General features: G+C 42.3%; 2 protein-coding genes across 2 annotated transcripts; both read right to left on the reverse strand.

Moving 5' to 3' along the window:
* Nucleotides 1-2,372: 2,372 nt before the first annotated feature.
* LOC118789563 (ermin-like) lies at nt 2,373-4,814 on the reverse strand. Its single transcript, XM_036546043.1, has 2 exons — nt 3,862-4,814; nt 2,373-2,844 (listed from the first exon to the last, which is right to left on the reverse strand). The coding sequence occupies exons 1-2, from the start codon at nt 4,451-4,453 to the stop codon at nt 2,465-2,467; spliced, it is 972 nt and encodes a 323-aa protein (XP_036401936.1). The 5' UTR covers nt 4,454-4,814; the 3' UTR covers nt 2,373-2,464.
* Nucleotides 4,815-8,391: 3,577 nt separating this feature from the next.
* LOC118789559 (cytohesin-interacting protein-like) lies at nt 8,392-13,948 on the reverse strand. Its single transcript, XM_036546033.1, has 8 exons — nt 13,778-13,948; nt 13,166-13,215; nt 12,851-12,905; nt 12,558-12,660; nt 11,848-11,941; nt 10,400-10,466; nt 9,359-9,425; nt 8,392-9,141 (listed from the first exon to the last, which is right to left on the reverse strand). Exons 1-8 carry the CDS (start codon nt 13,946-13,948, stop codon nt 8,705-8,707), a joined length of 1,044 nt encoding a protein of 347 aa, XP_036401926.1. The 3' UTR covers nt 8,392-8,704.
* Nucleotides 13,949-16,137: the final 2,189 nt, after the last annotated feature.

Genomic DNA, 16,137 nt, shown 5'->3' on the forward strand with positions numbered 1-16,137 from the left:
TTGGCCAGACAATTTTCAATCAACTTTGAGATCAGCGTCTTGCAGATTTTGAGAAAGATGCTGGTTCCATTTAACTAAGCACTATTACTAGAGAGGAGAGTTTCAGACTGGAGTGCTTATGTTAAGGTGCAACAACTTGAGACCTCATGCATCTCTGTGTTCAGAGCCTAGAGAAAGTCATAGAAGGATGTATGAAATGTAGGGAGAGTGAGAGTAAAGCTGAACTGAGGAAGAGCATGAGGAAAATTCTGAAGTAGTGTGTCATTGACCCAAAACACCATCACCCTGAGCGTTTATCCTCAAGAATACCAGAGGCCCCTATGGTCCCTCGAGTGATGTTAATGCATCCCTTTTTTCAAACAAACACTCCATTTTAGGGTTCAGAGCAGGAGAAATTCACTCATCTATCTGGACCGATGTAATAGGTTTCTAGCATGGTGAGAGATGGGAAGTCTCAAAACAAACAAAACAATATAACGTTTTATTACCTACCCTGCCCTGCAGTAACCTTTCTTTTCCTGACTCCTTACTAAATACTAGCAAACTTCAAAATGACCCGCCTTGCTAATGACAAACTGAATGGGCTGCCTCATACCTGATTATACCTGATTAAGCTTATTATTCCTTGTAATCTTACTAGACCTTTGCAGTCTCAGGCGAGTCGGGATGGCAAGCCCTCCAATAAAATGGCAAAAGTTAAAAGTTAATGGCAGGACTGCTGTACACATAGACTGTGTCGATATTAAAATCCTCACTAATGACCCACTTCCTGCTTCCCAGTTTTCTTCAGACTATTTATATGTGGTCTAAAAAAGGGTGTGTGCTAGTTATACACCTGTGTTATCAAATAGTCATATGTAATTCATTTTGTGTTTCATGCAGCTCTTTTGATCGATATTGTATCAGCATAATTCCACACAATCTGTAAACTCTCTAATGTAATTTTAAAGTATTTGAAGCCTTTGTTAAGAGCATTATATCATTATAATTCAGATGAGCATTACATTAAATTTGATTATTTACAAATTTGGGTGTGGCAGATATTGTGAACCAGTGTCCCATAATAGTTTGTAACCTCGAAGTCAAAGGTGTCGCTATCGATAGGAACACTGCGACAATACCCTTAAGCAGAATATTTATCCTAAATTACTGCAGTAAATATGCAGAAAGGTATGTAAATATTTAAGCAATACAATTTTTCTGTAGTAAGGCATCTTATTACAATGATTTAATAAATTGTCAAGGTGGTTAGTTATTGTTAACCACCCCCCCCAGCCAAAAAAAAACAATAAACAAGTGAAAATACATTGTTGAGAGGGCTTTATTTCTCTTAAAACTGAGTTTGTCTATAATGCACACAGTTGGTCACAAGAGCAAAATGAATGCGCACATATATTCAGAAGCATAGAGCTATCTCCTCCAGACATCCACTCTCGTGTTTCTTCACACTTGATTTTTTGTGTGATGGGTAAATGATATACTTTGCCTGATAATTAGCCTCTCTGCAAGCATAAAAGATGTCCTCTCTGTCCAAACCTCTTTTCTTTCACACCTTCACATTGGTGGAAAAATTCCCCATTGAACACAACTTACAGGCAAGCTGACATTATGGAGAGAAAATGTATTATTTACATTCATTTTTGACTGATACAAAAGTCCATGGTAATTGTAACATGCAATTATAGTAACATTTGTAATTGTCATGGTAAAGACTCACAGTGAAGTACATGTCCAATGTATGGCCTACAAGAGCTCAGCTGGTTATCGTGGTCACCAATACCAAAGGTCACCTTTGTCATAATGTATGCTAGTAAGATTACAGGCCTCTAAGCCTCTTAGTTTGATAATCGTGTAGTAAATTAATCCTTTTAATCACACACAGTAACTACATAATCAAACTTCAACCAAATATTAGATCTGTTAGAGGCTAAATCACATACTCCACAATTATTTCAGCTCTCACCAGCCCTATCACATGAACCGTTCTATCAAAAACAAACCTGCCACCATCACTGTAGATCATCTTTTATGGCTAACAAAACAGGATAAATTGTGATCATAGTTTATATAAGCTAATATATAGGTTATGGTATGAACATTGCATTTTTCTATATGGAAACTAAACTGTTGCTAAGATTAGTTTATTTTCCTTTCTACTCCTTTTGTTTATTTCTCCAAGGCAGGATATTGTTAAATTTTGACTCTAAAAAGTGGTATTTAGTCCCAAAAACAGAAGTTAGTCCCATTTAGTCCCAAAATAGGAGTGTCAAGTTTGTTCTAAATGCAAGCAAACAATATACGTTCCAACTTAAAGCAGAATTTGTAAGTAGTTAAAAATCAACTTAAGCAACAAGTTTGAGTCTAGTCCAGTTTCTGCACTCAAATGTTGTCATTCTGAGTGATGGTTGGAAGTAAAGCACTTCCTTCTCTCCTTGCCGCCTGTGACCAATCATGTGACTGGGCTTTATGAGTTCATCATGGACTCAAACTCGTCGATCCTTTGCTTGGTGTTTCCTTTACGGATCTTGCGGTAGGAGACGGTGTTGTATTTAGTGCAGCTGTCGCCATTGGCAGACTTCTTCTGGCTGCCACTAGGGGGTGTCTCTACAGAGGACTGGGAGCTGCACCGGGGGCTCACTTCCTGAAAGCCTTCCTGGTCTTCCTCATCCTCCTCTTCGTCAGGCTCGTCCTGGTTCACACTCTGGATTCCCTCTACGGGCCCCTCCCCTGGGTTGTCTTCCCCCCTATTCACCTTCCCTTCCTCCTTTTGAGGTGCTGCTGTGGCCAGAGGTGTTACTTCCTGTTCAGACGGCTCCATTGATGTCACTTCCTCTCCCCCCGTTGCTGAGGAAGAAGTGGGCAGGGTTGCACAGGATGGCAGCATTAGCTTGCTGTAGCAAACAGCTCCCATTTCTCATGACTAGCCACCTATAAGTCACCATTACATTCATCATCATCACAGGTACTGAGAGCTAATTTATATATTTTGTCATATACAGGATGCAACATCTTGAGTGCTGGCATTTTGAAAACAGCATAACTTTCATACACAACCATCTCCAGGGAACAACTAAAAATCAATTCACAAATAACATCATTTATAATTGTTTGCTTCTGTCATGGTGTCATACTGGAAGAGGGCACTTAATAGCTGCAGTCTGAATTAGACAGTCATGGTCAGTGGAGTGGGCAAGGGAACAACTTAGAGGAATTTTAATTTGATTCAATGAATTACTAGGCTTGATTCCCAAACAAATTGCTAACAGACTTCATCTTTTCTCCCATTCAGCATAAATGTGGTTGAACATAGTAAGGTACTACAAATATATGAAGAAATATGCTGTTTTACTGAAATCTGATTCAAAGAGATGTCAGTTAGACCTTGAACAAGATTTTGGTGATAAATCCTTCTGTACCAGTTGTCTTCCTGCCAATTATTTTATACCAACTATGCCAATCATTACACAATGTACTGTAGGCTGGTAGAATCAAGCCTTTGTACATTTCTGAACGTGGAATATGTCTGTAGTATTGTAAAATAGGATAGTAAGTGCATGATTTACTAAGATGGACAGGCTGCAAACTCTAGTATGATTCTATATGACCAAATGGATTTCTATGTTGAGGTGCAACCAGAAATGTTGAATGTCCAGATCCTCCTAAAATTCATATCTGTTTTGTAAGTTTGCACCCACCACAGAGGATGTGTGAGTTTTTTGAAAGAGAACCTGTCGTGCAAATCCTGTTGAATCATCTTATTGTGATAGAAAACAGCTTGTTGTCTCTCTCAGACACACAGGAGCTGTCAGCCAGCACAAGCTGCAAGTGATTCACCAAGAGGCAGCGAAAAGCGTTCCTTACCTTGGTCTGTGTGGACCTCCAGCTCTGTGGGTGTCTGGGGCTCTGCTGAGCTCCGGGTCGGAGTGCTAGTCTGGGCTGAGTATTCGCTGGGATCTCGGGCGTACACCGTCAGCTCAGATTCATCAGCCAGGGTCTCAGTCTGAGAAATTGAGGGCACCAAATTAAGGGGCACGCTGCCGTTCCCGGATGGCACGGCCTCCCTCCGGTCGGTTTCCGCAGTGACAATAGTGTGCCCTCCATCATTGCTGGCAGGGAAAGTCTCCAGCCCCGGGGAGCTGGGGTCACTGGAAGCCCTGGCAGGACTCGCATCATTAGAGTGCTGTTCCTCTGAGGCCATGCCAGGGCCCAAAACAGGGTCAGGCGCACCACTGCCCTCCGCAGTCACGCCACCATCCAACGGCACGTCGCCCCTGTGGCAAAAGAACCCACTGTCATTCTCTTCCAAAGGAGCAACACCAGAAACTGCATCTCTGCATCCCACTGTATCATCCTGGAGCTGAACCCCTCCAATTTCACCAGCAATCTGCACCATTTCGGATGCCATGGTGTCCCCTCCTAGATCCACTGAGGATCCATCAGGCCCCTCAGTCATTCCTGTGGTACTCAAGCAGAGATCTTCGGCCAGTGAAACACGCTTGCCTGTGCCTTGCCTTGCTGTTGTGTCCCTTCCTCCTGTCTACATGCAGAAACCCGCGTCTTGTTACGCGCCTCAAAAACCTGCAACTTTTTTATGCTCCTCAGGAACCTGTGCCTTTTAATGCGCCTCTGCTCAACCCCACCGTTTTCCACCCCGTTAGCTTCAAATCCTGGTTGAGAGAACGAGTCAAAGTGTGGCTAGCCTGCCAAAACTCCTATCCATTCCAGCTGCCCAATCAAAACCATGTAATTGGTCACAATTATCCCGTCAGATAATGAGGGAAGGGACCGTCTTGCGTTTTGATAAACGAGCAGTAGGAGGCTGGCAGCTCTTTGTGCTGGTGTGCGATGTAATGCTTTAAACACTTTGGGTTACTGAAGAACTGAGCCATTGTGTTAGGGCAATAAATAGCCTTTTGTCCTCTAGCCGCAACAATAGTGGAGTTTGTGCTAATTCCTTAATCCTTCTTGAGTGACCACTTTTACCCTGAGACATTTTGGGTCTAGATTAAAATTCTCCAGCAAGTTTGCTCATTTTTGATTGTGCAAATCAGCATAAACAGAATGCCTAGACTGAAATTAGATTGAAATCCATTGCAGATATTGTGCCAAATTCCTAATGACTTTATAAGGAGTTAAGATTTTGACATAAGGAATTAAAATTTTGCAGTCTGTCAAGTAATACAAATGTATACTGTAATATATAGAATTCAGTTGTTGTATTTATGCTAATACATTGCTTAATGATTGCTACTACTATCAGATATGATCTTCACCTAACATGGCCAAATTATGTTCACTGATGCACAAGAATTCCCAAGCCTTGGCATCTGTTTTTGCTGTAATATTGGGATTTTTTGTGTACTTTGTATAATATGTAAAATCAGTTATAATATTGGCACTACCACTGTTCCACTGTTAACACTACAAAATACATTTACAATTACGTTTGATTTGTTGAATTTGATTCGCTTAGCGTAAGCACAACAGTCTGGACACATGTTTATGTCCCTAGATACGCCTGACTTAAATTTGGACATTAATTTCCTCCTGTTCCTTCTCTGATGCTGGCTGATGTTCTTGCCTACCTTTTTGCCTTTAACAGTAATGGCAAAAGAAATGAGCAGAGCATGCCAAAGCTTTCTACGCCTCCAGCCTACTCACATCCTACAAATATCCTGTTATTGCAAGGAGTGCTGTTTTATGCACAAAAAAGCAAAATCTGCAAAAAAAAAAAAAAAAAATCCATTGAAGGATGCTACAGGAAAGCATAAATCACCGCCTGTAGTTTTTACCTTAACTTAACGTTTCATGTCTTTCCTTTTTTATATTTTCTGAATATTTTATTCAGATATCTGTATCAATATTTTAATGTTGTGTCATTGTTTATACCGATGTTGTAAATTATAGTAATTCATCATTTGAAAGTTCCAAAGGTTCAGAGTTCTTGACATAGCTGCAAACATTCTGTGGGTTTACTTCTCTCTTGGGGATTGTCCATAATCCTCTAGATATGTCAGTGAGAGCAAACACATTGATCTACTGATGATGAATAGATACTAAACTATTCATCAGAAAATATAGTTGAATGGCAGCCCTTGATTAGTTTATGTGAAAAAGAGGACACAGTGCATACTCTAGGCAGACATAAAAGAGGTTTAAAAGTTTTGAAAGTAGTATTGTGTGTAGAGGTTTTCAAAGAGAGAAGAGGTATCGATGACAAAAACCAAGAAAATTCACTCTAGCTGCAAAATGAGCAAATACTGGCTTCTAGGACATAGATATGATTTACATGATCAAAGTGAAAACTGAAGTCTTTGCATCTATGGGCACCTTGGTGCCTATCTAAAATATGCACCATGCATATAATGAGGTCATTTGCAATGTGAACACATGGTATTTGGGTTGTGCTTTTATGTGGTGTGGGAGGGTAAATGAAGGCAGGTGTCACATTGTACACTTTCCAGTTACTTTTTCCAATTCATTTTTTTAAAAAGCGGAGCTTATGTTTTCTGTGTTTGACTGCTTTGTGTAAACTGTGAATTCTGTGTTTTTTGCCAGATAGACAGTCCATTACTGCTGGTCATTAGAGCATGATGTCACATGCCGGGCAGGCTCTGCAAATGGACAGGCAGGATTTTATTGCATGTCCTGGACATTTGCTAAACCAACATTAACTAATTAGGATCAATCTGGAAAAGCCCATCTGCAAAATGTTCCCAGTGTGGGCCAAGAAAGGATAAACACCACAGTACACTGCACCACATCCAACAAGAGAAACAAACAACTCTCTATGCAAACTATAAAAGGTCCCTTGCCATTGGAAAAAACTAAGCTCCTCTCATGACTGTCCCTAAAGTGATGTCACCGTCCTTAGGAAACTCAGCAAACTCAACATGCTTGGCTCTGATACACAAAGAAAGTTGGACGAAAGCGCTTTGATGCCAAGCGAAACTCAATGTGGAGTCACTTAAAAAAAATGCGTGCAGTATTACCAGCTTATAACATAAGGGTTACAGCTCTGGACTTGAGAGGAGACCAGGTAGGGCTCTGCTGTGTGTCTATAGCCAAGGCCTGCAAACTGAACAGCCTCAGTAGACAGCCAGCTGTGTAAGTGGATAGCAGACACATTAGACACAGAAACATAATAAGACAAAGACACTGGAAACTGTAAGATTCCATTATTACATGATTTTATGTATCATTACAAAATAGTGAACCTATATACACAACCTGTGTTTGTTGTAATTGAGTTTGGTATTTATTGTCCCAGAAAAGATCAGTATATTGGATTTGAATGCATTCATTTTTTCGATTCCTGTTTCACAATGTGCAAATTCCCTTAGTGAATGGCAATGCAGAATTCTGAGGAATCTGACGGCCAGGGAAACTTTTCCTACTGCCCCAAGAGTATTTAAGGCCTTCAACAGCTACACAGAAACTATGCACTGCTGTGCCCCAGTTTGTTTTGCCATAGATCAATCTCTATCCTCAAGGCAGTGAATAAACAAGTCTGGCCATGTTCCAATGGCCAAATATACCCTTTTTCTTTCCAACAGGATTCCAGGATTTCCAATTGCCACCAACCCCTCAGACTTCTGAAACAGTATTGCACAATTCCATTGATGAGTTCTACAGCCATACATAACACAGTGCACACACGTTATCAAAGTTGCAGAGGACCAGAAACCAGTTAATGGAAAAAATAGTCAAGAAGCATGTACCTTTTACCGCCCACATCCTGTTATGAACAGTTCACAAGGCTTGTGGTTTAAAATTCATATAACGTGACAGTTCAGGCTTATTAGTCACTGCTGCAGTTTTGCTTCTTTTTTCTTCTTTTTTTGGGTAATTACCCTCACATTCCTGACAGTACAGCATTGTCAGTGTGTCACTATATGCAATATCCCATGCCAGAAATGCACTAGCAAGACAATCCACAACTGTCATACTAAACTGTATTTTAAAAACAAACTGCAAAACATGTAAAAGACAAATAAAATATAATACATTTCATGGCTTCAGCTTGAGTCTCTTTGGGTTTTGGAGTCATCTCCATTGTTTTTCCTTTCAACTTTGCAGTATTAATAGGTTGCTTATTTTACATTCAAGAGAAAGAAATGTAGCTTTTGCTTTCATAAAAATGTCATGCGTCTCCTGAATGATTCCTGTTTAGAATGCCACCATTTAGCCTCCCTGTCAATACAAGGCCAGCAGCTATGTCTGTTATCTTTGCAAAGAGCCGATCTTCAAAATCTAAAAGTCCAGGAAAGCCAACACAATGAGACAATACAAATGGAATTTGTTGTATTCCCCGAGGACATACTCAAAGCCTTCTATTAATAATACTATGAAAATCTATTTCACTTTCACACTAATCAATAAATTAGGACCGTAATGCTTATAGGATATCACTCTTATAATACAGGTTTCACTGTCTATCCAGTCATGACACTGGCAGTTAATGTTTGCCAGCAGTGAATGTCACTCAGCCGAAATGAAAATAAGGCGCAAAATGTGACCAAAGTTTGTGTCCCTCCATGTTTTTACCCAGTGATCATTGTTACGGGGCCAGTGATTGTGTTGGGTGTGTGTGGATGGTTTTGTCCTATGTCTTCTTGTGCGGGTAATGCTCACATGATGCGGCTCCAGCACTGAGTAAAAACTCCGCTTGCTGAACCAGCAGGGGGCGCTTTTGGGCCACAGGTCAGTGGTCGTCCTCATCCTCCTCCACAGATCGGTTGAGTCCCGGAATGAATTTCATGAACTTTCTCCTGACGCTGCCCCGCCTGGCTTTCTGGGGCAGGGCCCTGCGAGGTGAGGAGGTGCCCCGGGCATCCCAGGAGGGCGAGAGTGAGCCCCGGCTGTCTGACAGATTGACACTGTGGGCGTGGGCGAGAGAGGGCCAGGAGGCGCCCAGGGCAAGGTCCCCAGGGAAGAAGCGCTCGTCGCCGGGGGCGACCGGACTGAAGGGGTTCCAGTCCTCAAAGACGCAGGGCAGGGGGGAGCTGTCTTCACTGTCCTCTGTCAGGATGCTTCTGCAGCTGCTGTCGCTGCTGAAACGCTGGCTGCCCCACCCCACTGGGGAGGCCAGGGACATGGGGGAGTCCGGGCAGGGGAGGGGCGGGCTGTCATTCAGCTTGTCTGGAGACACAGGAGGAGAGGGGTTATAATCGGTCCCCCAAAAACACTTAAGTGGAATCAGGCCTTATTGTATGTTACACTGGTGTCACTTGGCACTGCAGTATGGAGTCGCCCTGACTTGGTTTTGCGTGTCTATGCTCACACACACACTTTATTCTGCTGATAGTGAGAAAGGATGTACTGTGGTTTTATAAAAAACCAGCAAAGCTGCCCTCACCCCGGACAAGGCGTTGTTCCTGTAAGGTTATTGCCCGTAGCTCCGCCCATTTTTCTTGTTGGCTTTCCTGTGGGGGAAATGTCACGCTTGGTTAAGCTCAGTCCTTTTGTGTGTGGCCAGCTCTGTTCTCATCCGCTGACATGACTCCGCTTCTGAGAAATTCTCACACAAATATTGAAATCGCTGAGGTGATATATGCCTGGCGTGTGAACTCTGGCTCTTTTGAGTAGCTACAGATAGTTCAGCTAAATCACTTTGTGCAGACTTTCTGCTGATGTTACATCTCCAATCTGCATGTTCAGTGTTTTGTTCATCTAGTCTCAAATATAACAGGTCAGGTGAGATCAGTTACTTAGGTATATATTGCTCACTTGTTACAAATGGGCTCATTTTATGTAACTGTATACAACATGTACCAGTATATATTTCTATTATATGCTTGCTTAGCACACATATCCATGTACTTCAGTACTTCATACCTATCTGTCTATGCAGCTGGATATTTATAATATATAAATACCTAAATAACTGATATATAAATATATCAGCTCTCCACTTAAGATTTTGAACCTAGCAACTCTGGCAGTTATCCCAGTTCCATAACCACTGCACCACACTGCCTCCCAGTGGTCAGAAAGATACCACTCCCTAAACTGCACCACTGGTGGTGTGTTGTGTCATTTTAAAAAGGATCTTCTGAACAGTATCCATCCTATAGTCCACAGCAAAGCAGGAACTTTGTCTTATTCTGAATACAAGCACAGGACAGCACAACATCTCTGAACAGGTGATGCCCTGTGGACTAGACAGAAGTGTAACTAAGGAGCAGGGCTCATAACCTAAAGGTAAAGGTTATTTCCAGGTGGGCCACTGCTATTGTGCCTTCTATTAAGGCCAAGGTGCTAAACCCAGATTAAATAAATATCCTGCTGTTTAAGTAGATAATGTGTAAAAATCATAATGCATTTGAGTTGCTCTGGATGAGAGCATCTGCTAAGTAGGAGTAAGGTGATGTAAAGAAAGGTAATCAGAGAGACACACCTTCAGCATTTGTAGCTTCCTCTCCAGCTCAATCCTCTTCAGCAAGTTTCCACTCATCGTCTCCATTCTGGAGGGAAGAGCCGGAAGGTGAGAGGGTCAGGAGTCATATCCACACTGCGAGGTGCCAGTCAGAACCAGTAAAACCTTAAAGCATTGGCTGCCTAACTTCTTTAGCACTACACCAGTGCCGTTTGTACCCATAAAGGTGTAGCATTACAAAACCAGCACAGATAACACTCTGACAGGAGTGTTTGAGGTTTGGGGACAGAATGTGTGGCAACTATAAGTGATGAATAAATGCTACGATACGCCCATGTCCTCCTGACAATCTATTTTTATCTCATGGAACTAAGAGAACAATGCATGAACAAAGGGCTGACATAAATCCACCCTCACAGAATTTACCCAAACTACCCCTGGACACATTTCAGGGACCCCCTAAGGTACCAGGGTCTCACAAGGAACATGGTTAAATGGTATTGTAAAGATGATTACTATGTCCTACCTAAAGCTTAATGCTATGTCTGTGGTTCCACCACATACAGCTATTGCAGTTTGTATTACTGAATGTTGATGAAGGTTAGTTTCACTCTATGATCTATAGTATGTTTATGGTGAGGGACATCAACCAAACACAGAGCTCAGTTGTATTATTTATTTGAGGTGGTTTCACACTATGGCAAGTGATGTGTCTGTGGTTACGGGTATCCACCAATTCCAGAACCAGATATTTTTGCTTTCACTGTTGAAATGCAATCAGACAGCCAGCACGTATACTATGGGTATATGTCAACAATAAATCAATTCTCCACCAAGACCCAGTACATCCTGGCTCCCCGACAGCAGTCAGTGAGCTTCAGACAAGGAACTGACCTTTAAACTGATGATGGCCCTGACCTTGTTTTCATGATCAATATGTATGTCAATATTAAGTACCACTCTGCAGCTGACTCCTACTTTCCTAACAGTTGCTGATGTGTAAGCATTACTGTAAATTAAATCAATTTAATTATGACAAAGAGTGTGGGGTCAAGTTTTTTAGAAAAAAGCAGTCATTATGTGTGTGTGTGTGTGTGTGTGTGTGTGTGTGTGCAAGCACTTATGTGTACAAATGCAGAGTTACCATATTAGGTCCACCCAAGAGGAAAAGATTCAGTTGCTAATGGGTGATCTTTATGTAAATAAGCATGCTTGCTAATAGTGCGAAGCAATCAAAAATAGAAGGGCAGCTATCAAATAAAGGGCAGGCCTTCGTTTCCCGCTTTGTCACAGGGACTGCTACTGGTTCCGACTGCACTCACATTTGTAACACACTCACATTTGTAACGCACTCACATTTGTAACACACTCACATTTGTAACGCACTGACAGTTACTGCTGGCTGGCACTCTGGACTGATTTTTCAGCTGATCCCTGCGGTTGCGGCGGAAGCCACCCGACAGACTTACGTTAAAAAGTTGGCGGAGTTTTGAATCTGGTCCACGATGTGCTGATGGCTGCAGCCCTCCATGCTGACGCCGTTGACCGTGACGATGATGTCACCTGGAAACGCCAACAAAGCGGGACAGAAGCTGACAGTGAGAGGGCTGTGTGAAAGGAAGAGCCAAAATTACATCATGTCTGGAAACTGAGCTCAAGAACTCAAGCGGAAATTAGAAAGCGAGGGGCAATGATAGTCTGTGTGGTACATAAACTAGAGTCAGCCATTACATTGTAAGATCTGTCTCTGTCATTATTGAAGGTGTGACTGTTCTAATTTGGCAGCTCCATAGTATAGTAGTTGTACAAATCTGATAGTACTGTGTCCTCAAACAGACCTTGCTCTCAGCTGAGAACTGTCTCATTGTGGAGCTGTACACATCCTGTCCCTGTACTGTCGCTATACTTACTGTATGCACTTTTGCACGTCGCTTTGGATAAAAGCGTCTGCTAAATAAATAAATGTAAAATGTAAATATATAGTTATTCAAGGGGCGTGGTCTGTAACAGAACCATTTAGCCATCCGTACCTCGCATAGCAGCACAGAGAGCACTATAAACTCCTGTTACCAACAGGAAACTCCTACACGGTGGATAGATGGAACGCAGGAGATGAATATCTATTCATAATACACAATATCTGTGGCCACGGCCTTAGCGATGTGGAAACGATGCTCACCGGGCGTTAGGCCGGCAGTCTCTGCAGGACTGTTCTCCTGGACCTTATACACAAAGGTGCACATCTCAACCATGCCGCTGTTTTTCCTCTGAAGACCATAAGTCTGTGGAGAGAGAATACAGGTCTGAATAGTCACATCCACTGCATTGCTGGGCTCGGTGGGATTTCTTTTAACCTCAACCTTTCGCTATAATGTGCATGAAAACAACTTTCCCTGGGTGCAGTTCCAGGTATGGAGGGTTGGGCTCTAGCCTAACAATTACATAATGCCGTGATGCAGCAGAAATTCTCACCTGAACTTCAAATCCGAATGCTTCATTGTCCTGCTTTTCCAGCATAATCACTGTCCTGGGTGATGTACGGGAAAAAAAAAATGCCATGCGTCTGTTAGGTTTGTAATTCCAGTACGAATTAATGACCTTTAATCTCAATTAACAGTGACCCTCTGCCACTATTAAAATCATCTCCGCACTTTTCATATGTAATATACTTTACAATTCAACATAAGTTGTGCTTAAAAAACGGCAAACTCGAAGTTGGCACAAACTGCAGTGAGGTTGAGCCTGTCCTTAAATGGAATAAGAAATGAAATAAGCATTTTTTCTTACCTCTGAGGATCAGCGTAATCCACCAGGGAGTTTGATCGAGAGTAGGCGGCCTGGAAGGGGGCCAGAGAATTTCATCAGTATTGCCAATGATCAACACGGCAGTATAGTGCTAAGGAATGGTGCCAAGATTCCTGTATAAAATCCCTGGTGGGTCAGTGCTGTTGTACCCTTGGGCATGGTACTTCACCTGAGCTGCCTCAGTTAATATCCAGCTATATGCAATACGTTACATATATTGCTCTGCAGACAGGCAACTGATAAGCACCTGCAATGTGAGTATTTGGGCAAATACCCTATGCAATTACCCACCTCCTTATTTAGAATTATCGAATATGGAGTCATAAAGATTAAAGGAAACAGAAATCCCCCTAAAACGTTAGATGCTTGTTTTATGATGCAATTTTCTTCATACTCAAACTTGACATAACCACAAAACCCCAGACATCCTGTGCTCTGCGTGGTGCCATCAGAGTGTGATAATGAGAGTGCGGGCTGCAACTGCATACCTCACAGAATAAGGTAGATGATAAAAAAAAAACAGCCATTAAGGGTTTCAATTTTAATAGTGATTTTGGTGTCATGGCCAGAGAGGGCACAGAGTCGCTCATTCACCTGCTTGCGTCCTCTGGGCAGAGTCCCGACCGTGTCCACGACATTCTTCAGGTGTTTGCTGTTCTCACTGTTGAGAGAGCGTCTCTGCCAGGGACTGCCCTTCCATCGCAGGGAGCCCTCCCGCAGACAGCTGTCGTGGCTGTTTTGCCTCAGAATCCCTCTGAAATTCATAGCCGGTACAGAAGCAGCAGCAGCAGCGGCGGCGGTCTGTTGTCCTCACAGCATCACAGATAGGAGGGTTTGTGTGACTTGTGAGGTCCAGCCCCGACCTGAGGCTGAGAAACTGAATGTGTCAAAGCGGAAATCAGCACCACGTGATCACTAGCAGCCTCTATCTGCAGATCTCAGATCTCAGACGTTCACTTTCTTTCCATTCGTTTTTTTTCTTCTTTCTTTCAACCTTAATTTTTTTTTTTTTTTTTGTGCGAACATTTCATTGTATTCTACAACGGCTGCCATTTGCTTATGTTTCTCAGTTTTTTTCTTCATTGAAACTTTTTGAGACTTTTGCACTCTTTGGCTTTGGTTTTACAGTCTGCCACAAAGCAGAAACATTTTAAGAACGAACTTTTGTGGCAAGACCAACTACCAGCACCTGTTTCCTCTGTCATTTTTTTTTTTTAAAAAAGGAACATAAACGGCAGACAGAAACTAGCGCTCTGGTTTGGCAGACAGAAAAGAATGCCTTTGGATAGCAGAAGTCATCTTTAGCTCAGGGCCTGAAAGCCTTAAAAAAACACGTGTCTCTGGGTAGATGGAACCAAAATTAGCTAGTTAAAATGACACTTAAACCACAGTCAAGAACAGTCAACTGTCTGCAGAAGGTTGTCAGGATTAAATCAGTGATGATTCATTTAATAAATAGGAGTCCCCTCCAGATATATATGAATTCTGTCTGACACACCTTGAAGGTGCATAAGAGTACCGTCATAAATTCTAAATTACAAGCAAATTTAAGGTCTCTCTCTTCCAACAATACAAATATATTAAAATTACTCAACGAAAAAATACTTTCATGAAAAAGTATGAAAAATGGTAAGATAAATACAAGCCCTAGCACATTCTCCATTCTTATGAAGCTCTGTTACTGTGCTTGCTTTGAACGTACAGGAGGACGGTTCCTAGCAGGCCTTGAGCAAATTAATTCATTAATTAAATGTTCACTTCAACAGGTTGCTGAAATATATCTATAATAGTGTCAAGGACAAAATATATCTGTTCTTATTCAGAATGTTTGTGCTACATTTACATTTACATTTATTGTTTTGTGCTACAAAATATGTAGGTCGTGGAGCAATTAGACCCTGTTGGAATATTACTGAATCAATCTCTGACAGGAATGAGGCAGGAGGAGAGTGTCGACAAGTAATATTGGCAGCAGAAATCATGTGTTTGGACCAAAGTGTTGTATCTGTCACATTGCACAAAACAAACAGGCTGTTCTCATAGTACGACCCAACAGTTTCTAATGTTGTTCTTTAAGGTGGAATTCCTTTTTTTCCTTTTTAAACTGGGATTGCCTAGAGCTTTCCCCCCGCTTTTTGTCATCAGAGAGATACTGCTTATCGCTACAACCCTCCACTAACAATCCAGGAGCATGAAGGCACATGCTCTCCTCTGAAAAATGAGATGACATGCATTGCTTCTTTACACACCACAGTCCCCAAGCCCAGGCAGATACTTTATGCGCAGCTTTATACAGACAGGCTTTGAGTACCTCGTTGACCAATGAGGGCCGCTGGTGTGAGAAGAGACAGTCAAACCTACCCACCTCTCTCCCCAGTGGAATGAAGCCTATTTGTTCCACCGCTGTGACCTCCCGGTCATCGTCTGCCGATGACACGGCCAGGGTCAAACCTGGGCCCTCGTGCTCAGCTTGTGTGGAATTCCCTTTTAAGAATGTCCATCATTTCCCTTGCGTATTGCGTGACCTGCAGAGCCAGGGTAGGCCATCTCTGTAAGTCAAAAAGAGTGCTACCAAGCTGCGTCCCGTACAGAAACTCCTCTCTGCCCAGCTAACCTCCTCCGCACCTTTCCAAACACTAGTCATGCCTGGGCACCAGCACCATACTGCCCTTCTTGCCACAGCAATACTAAAATACTCCATCTGCAGTACCTTCTCTTACACAGCCCACACTTGAACACTCAACTTTGTTGATGCAGGATTGTCACAGCCTTCCAAGCAAATGAGACATATCAAGGGCAAAGATGATGGTTTTTTACGTTTTAACTCACAAACCGCGCATAATACAGTAACCACATCTCAGCATCCAGCAACCACAAAACACCTTAGACATTTAGTGAATGCTGTCTGTTACTTGCCTGTCTTCAAGGCTGTAGAATATGGAGTTTAAATGCAT

The sequence above is a fragment of the Megalops cyprinoides genome, chromosome 14 (assembly GCF_013368585.1).
Source record: "Megalops cyprinoides isolate fMegCyp1 chromosome 14, fMegCyp1.pri, whole genome shotgun sequence".
Taxonomy (NCBI): domain Eukaryota; kingdom Metazoa; phylum Chordata; class Actinopteri; order Elopiformes; family Megalopidae; genus Megalops; species Megalops cyprinoides.

Excerpts from the sequence above, each read along its gene's own strand:
- LOC118789563 (XM_036546043.1), bottom strand. The coding sequence starts at position 4,453 with ATGACTGAGGGGCCTGATGGATCCTCAGTGGATCTAGGAGGGGACACC. Across the intron at positions 2,845-3,861 it reads GGAGGTCCACACAGACCAAG|CAACGGGGGGAGAGGAAGTG; the intron begins GTAAGGAACGCT and ends CTTCTTCCTCAG.
- LOC118789559 (XM_036546033.1), bottom strand. The coding sequence starts at position 13,948 with ATGAATTTCAGAGGGATTCTGAGGCAAAACAGCCACGACAGCTGTCTG. Across the intron at positions 13,216-13,777 it reads TGCCCAGAGGACGCAAGCAG|GCCGCCTACTCTCGATCAAA; the intron begins GTGAATGAGCGA and ends GCCCCCTTCCAG. Across the intron at positions 9,142-9,358 it reads GGAACAACGCCTTGTCCGGG|ACAAGCTGAATGACAGCCCG; the intron begins GTGAGGGCAGCT and ends CTGTGTCTCCAG.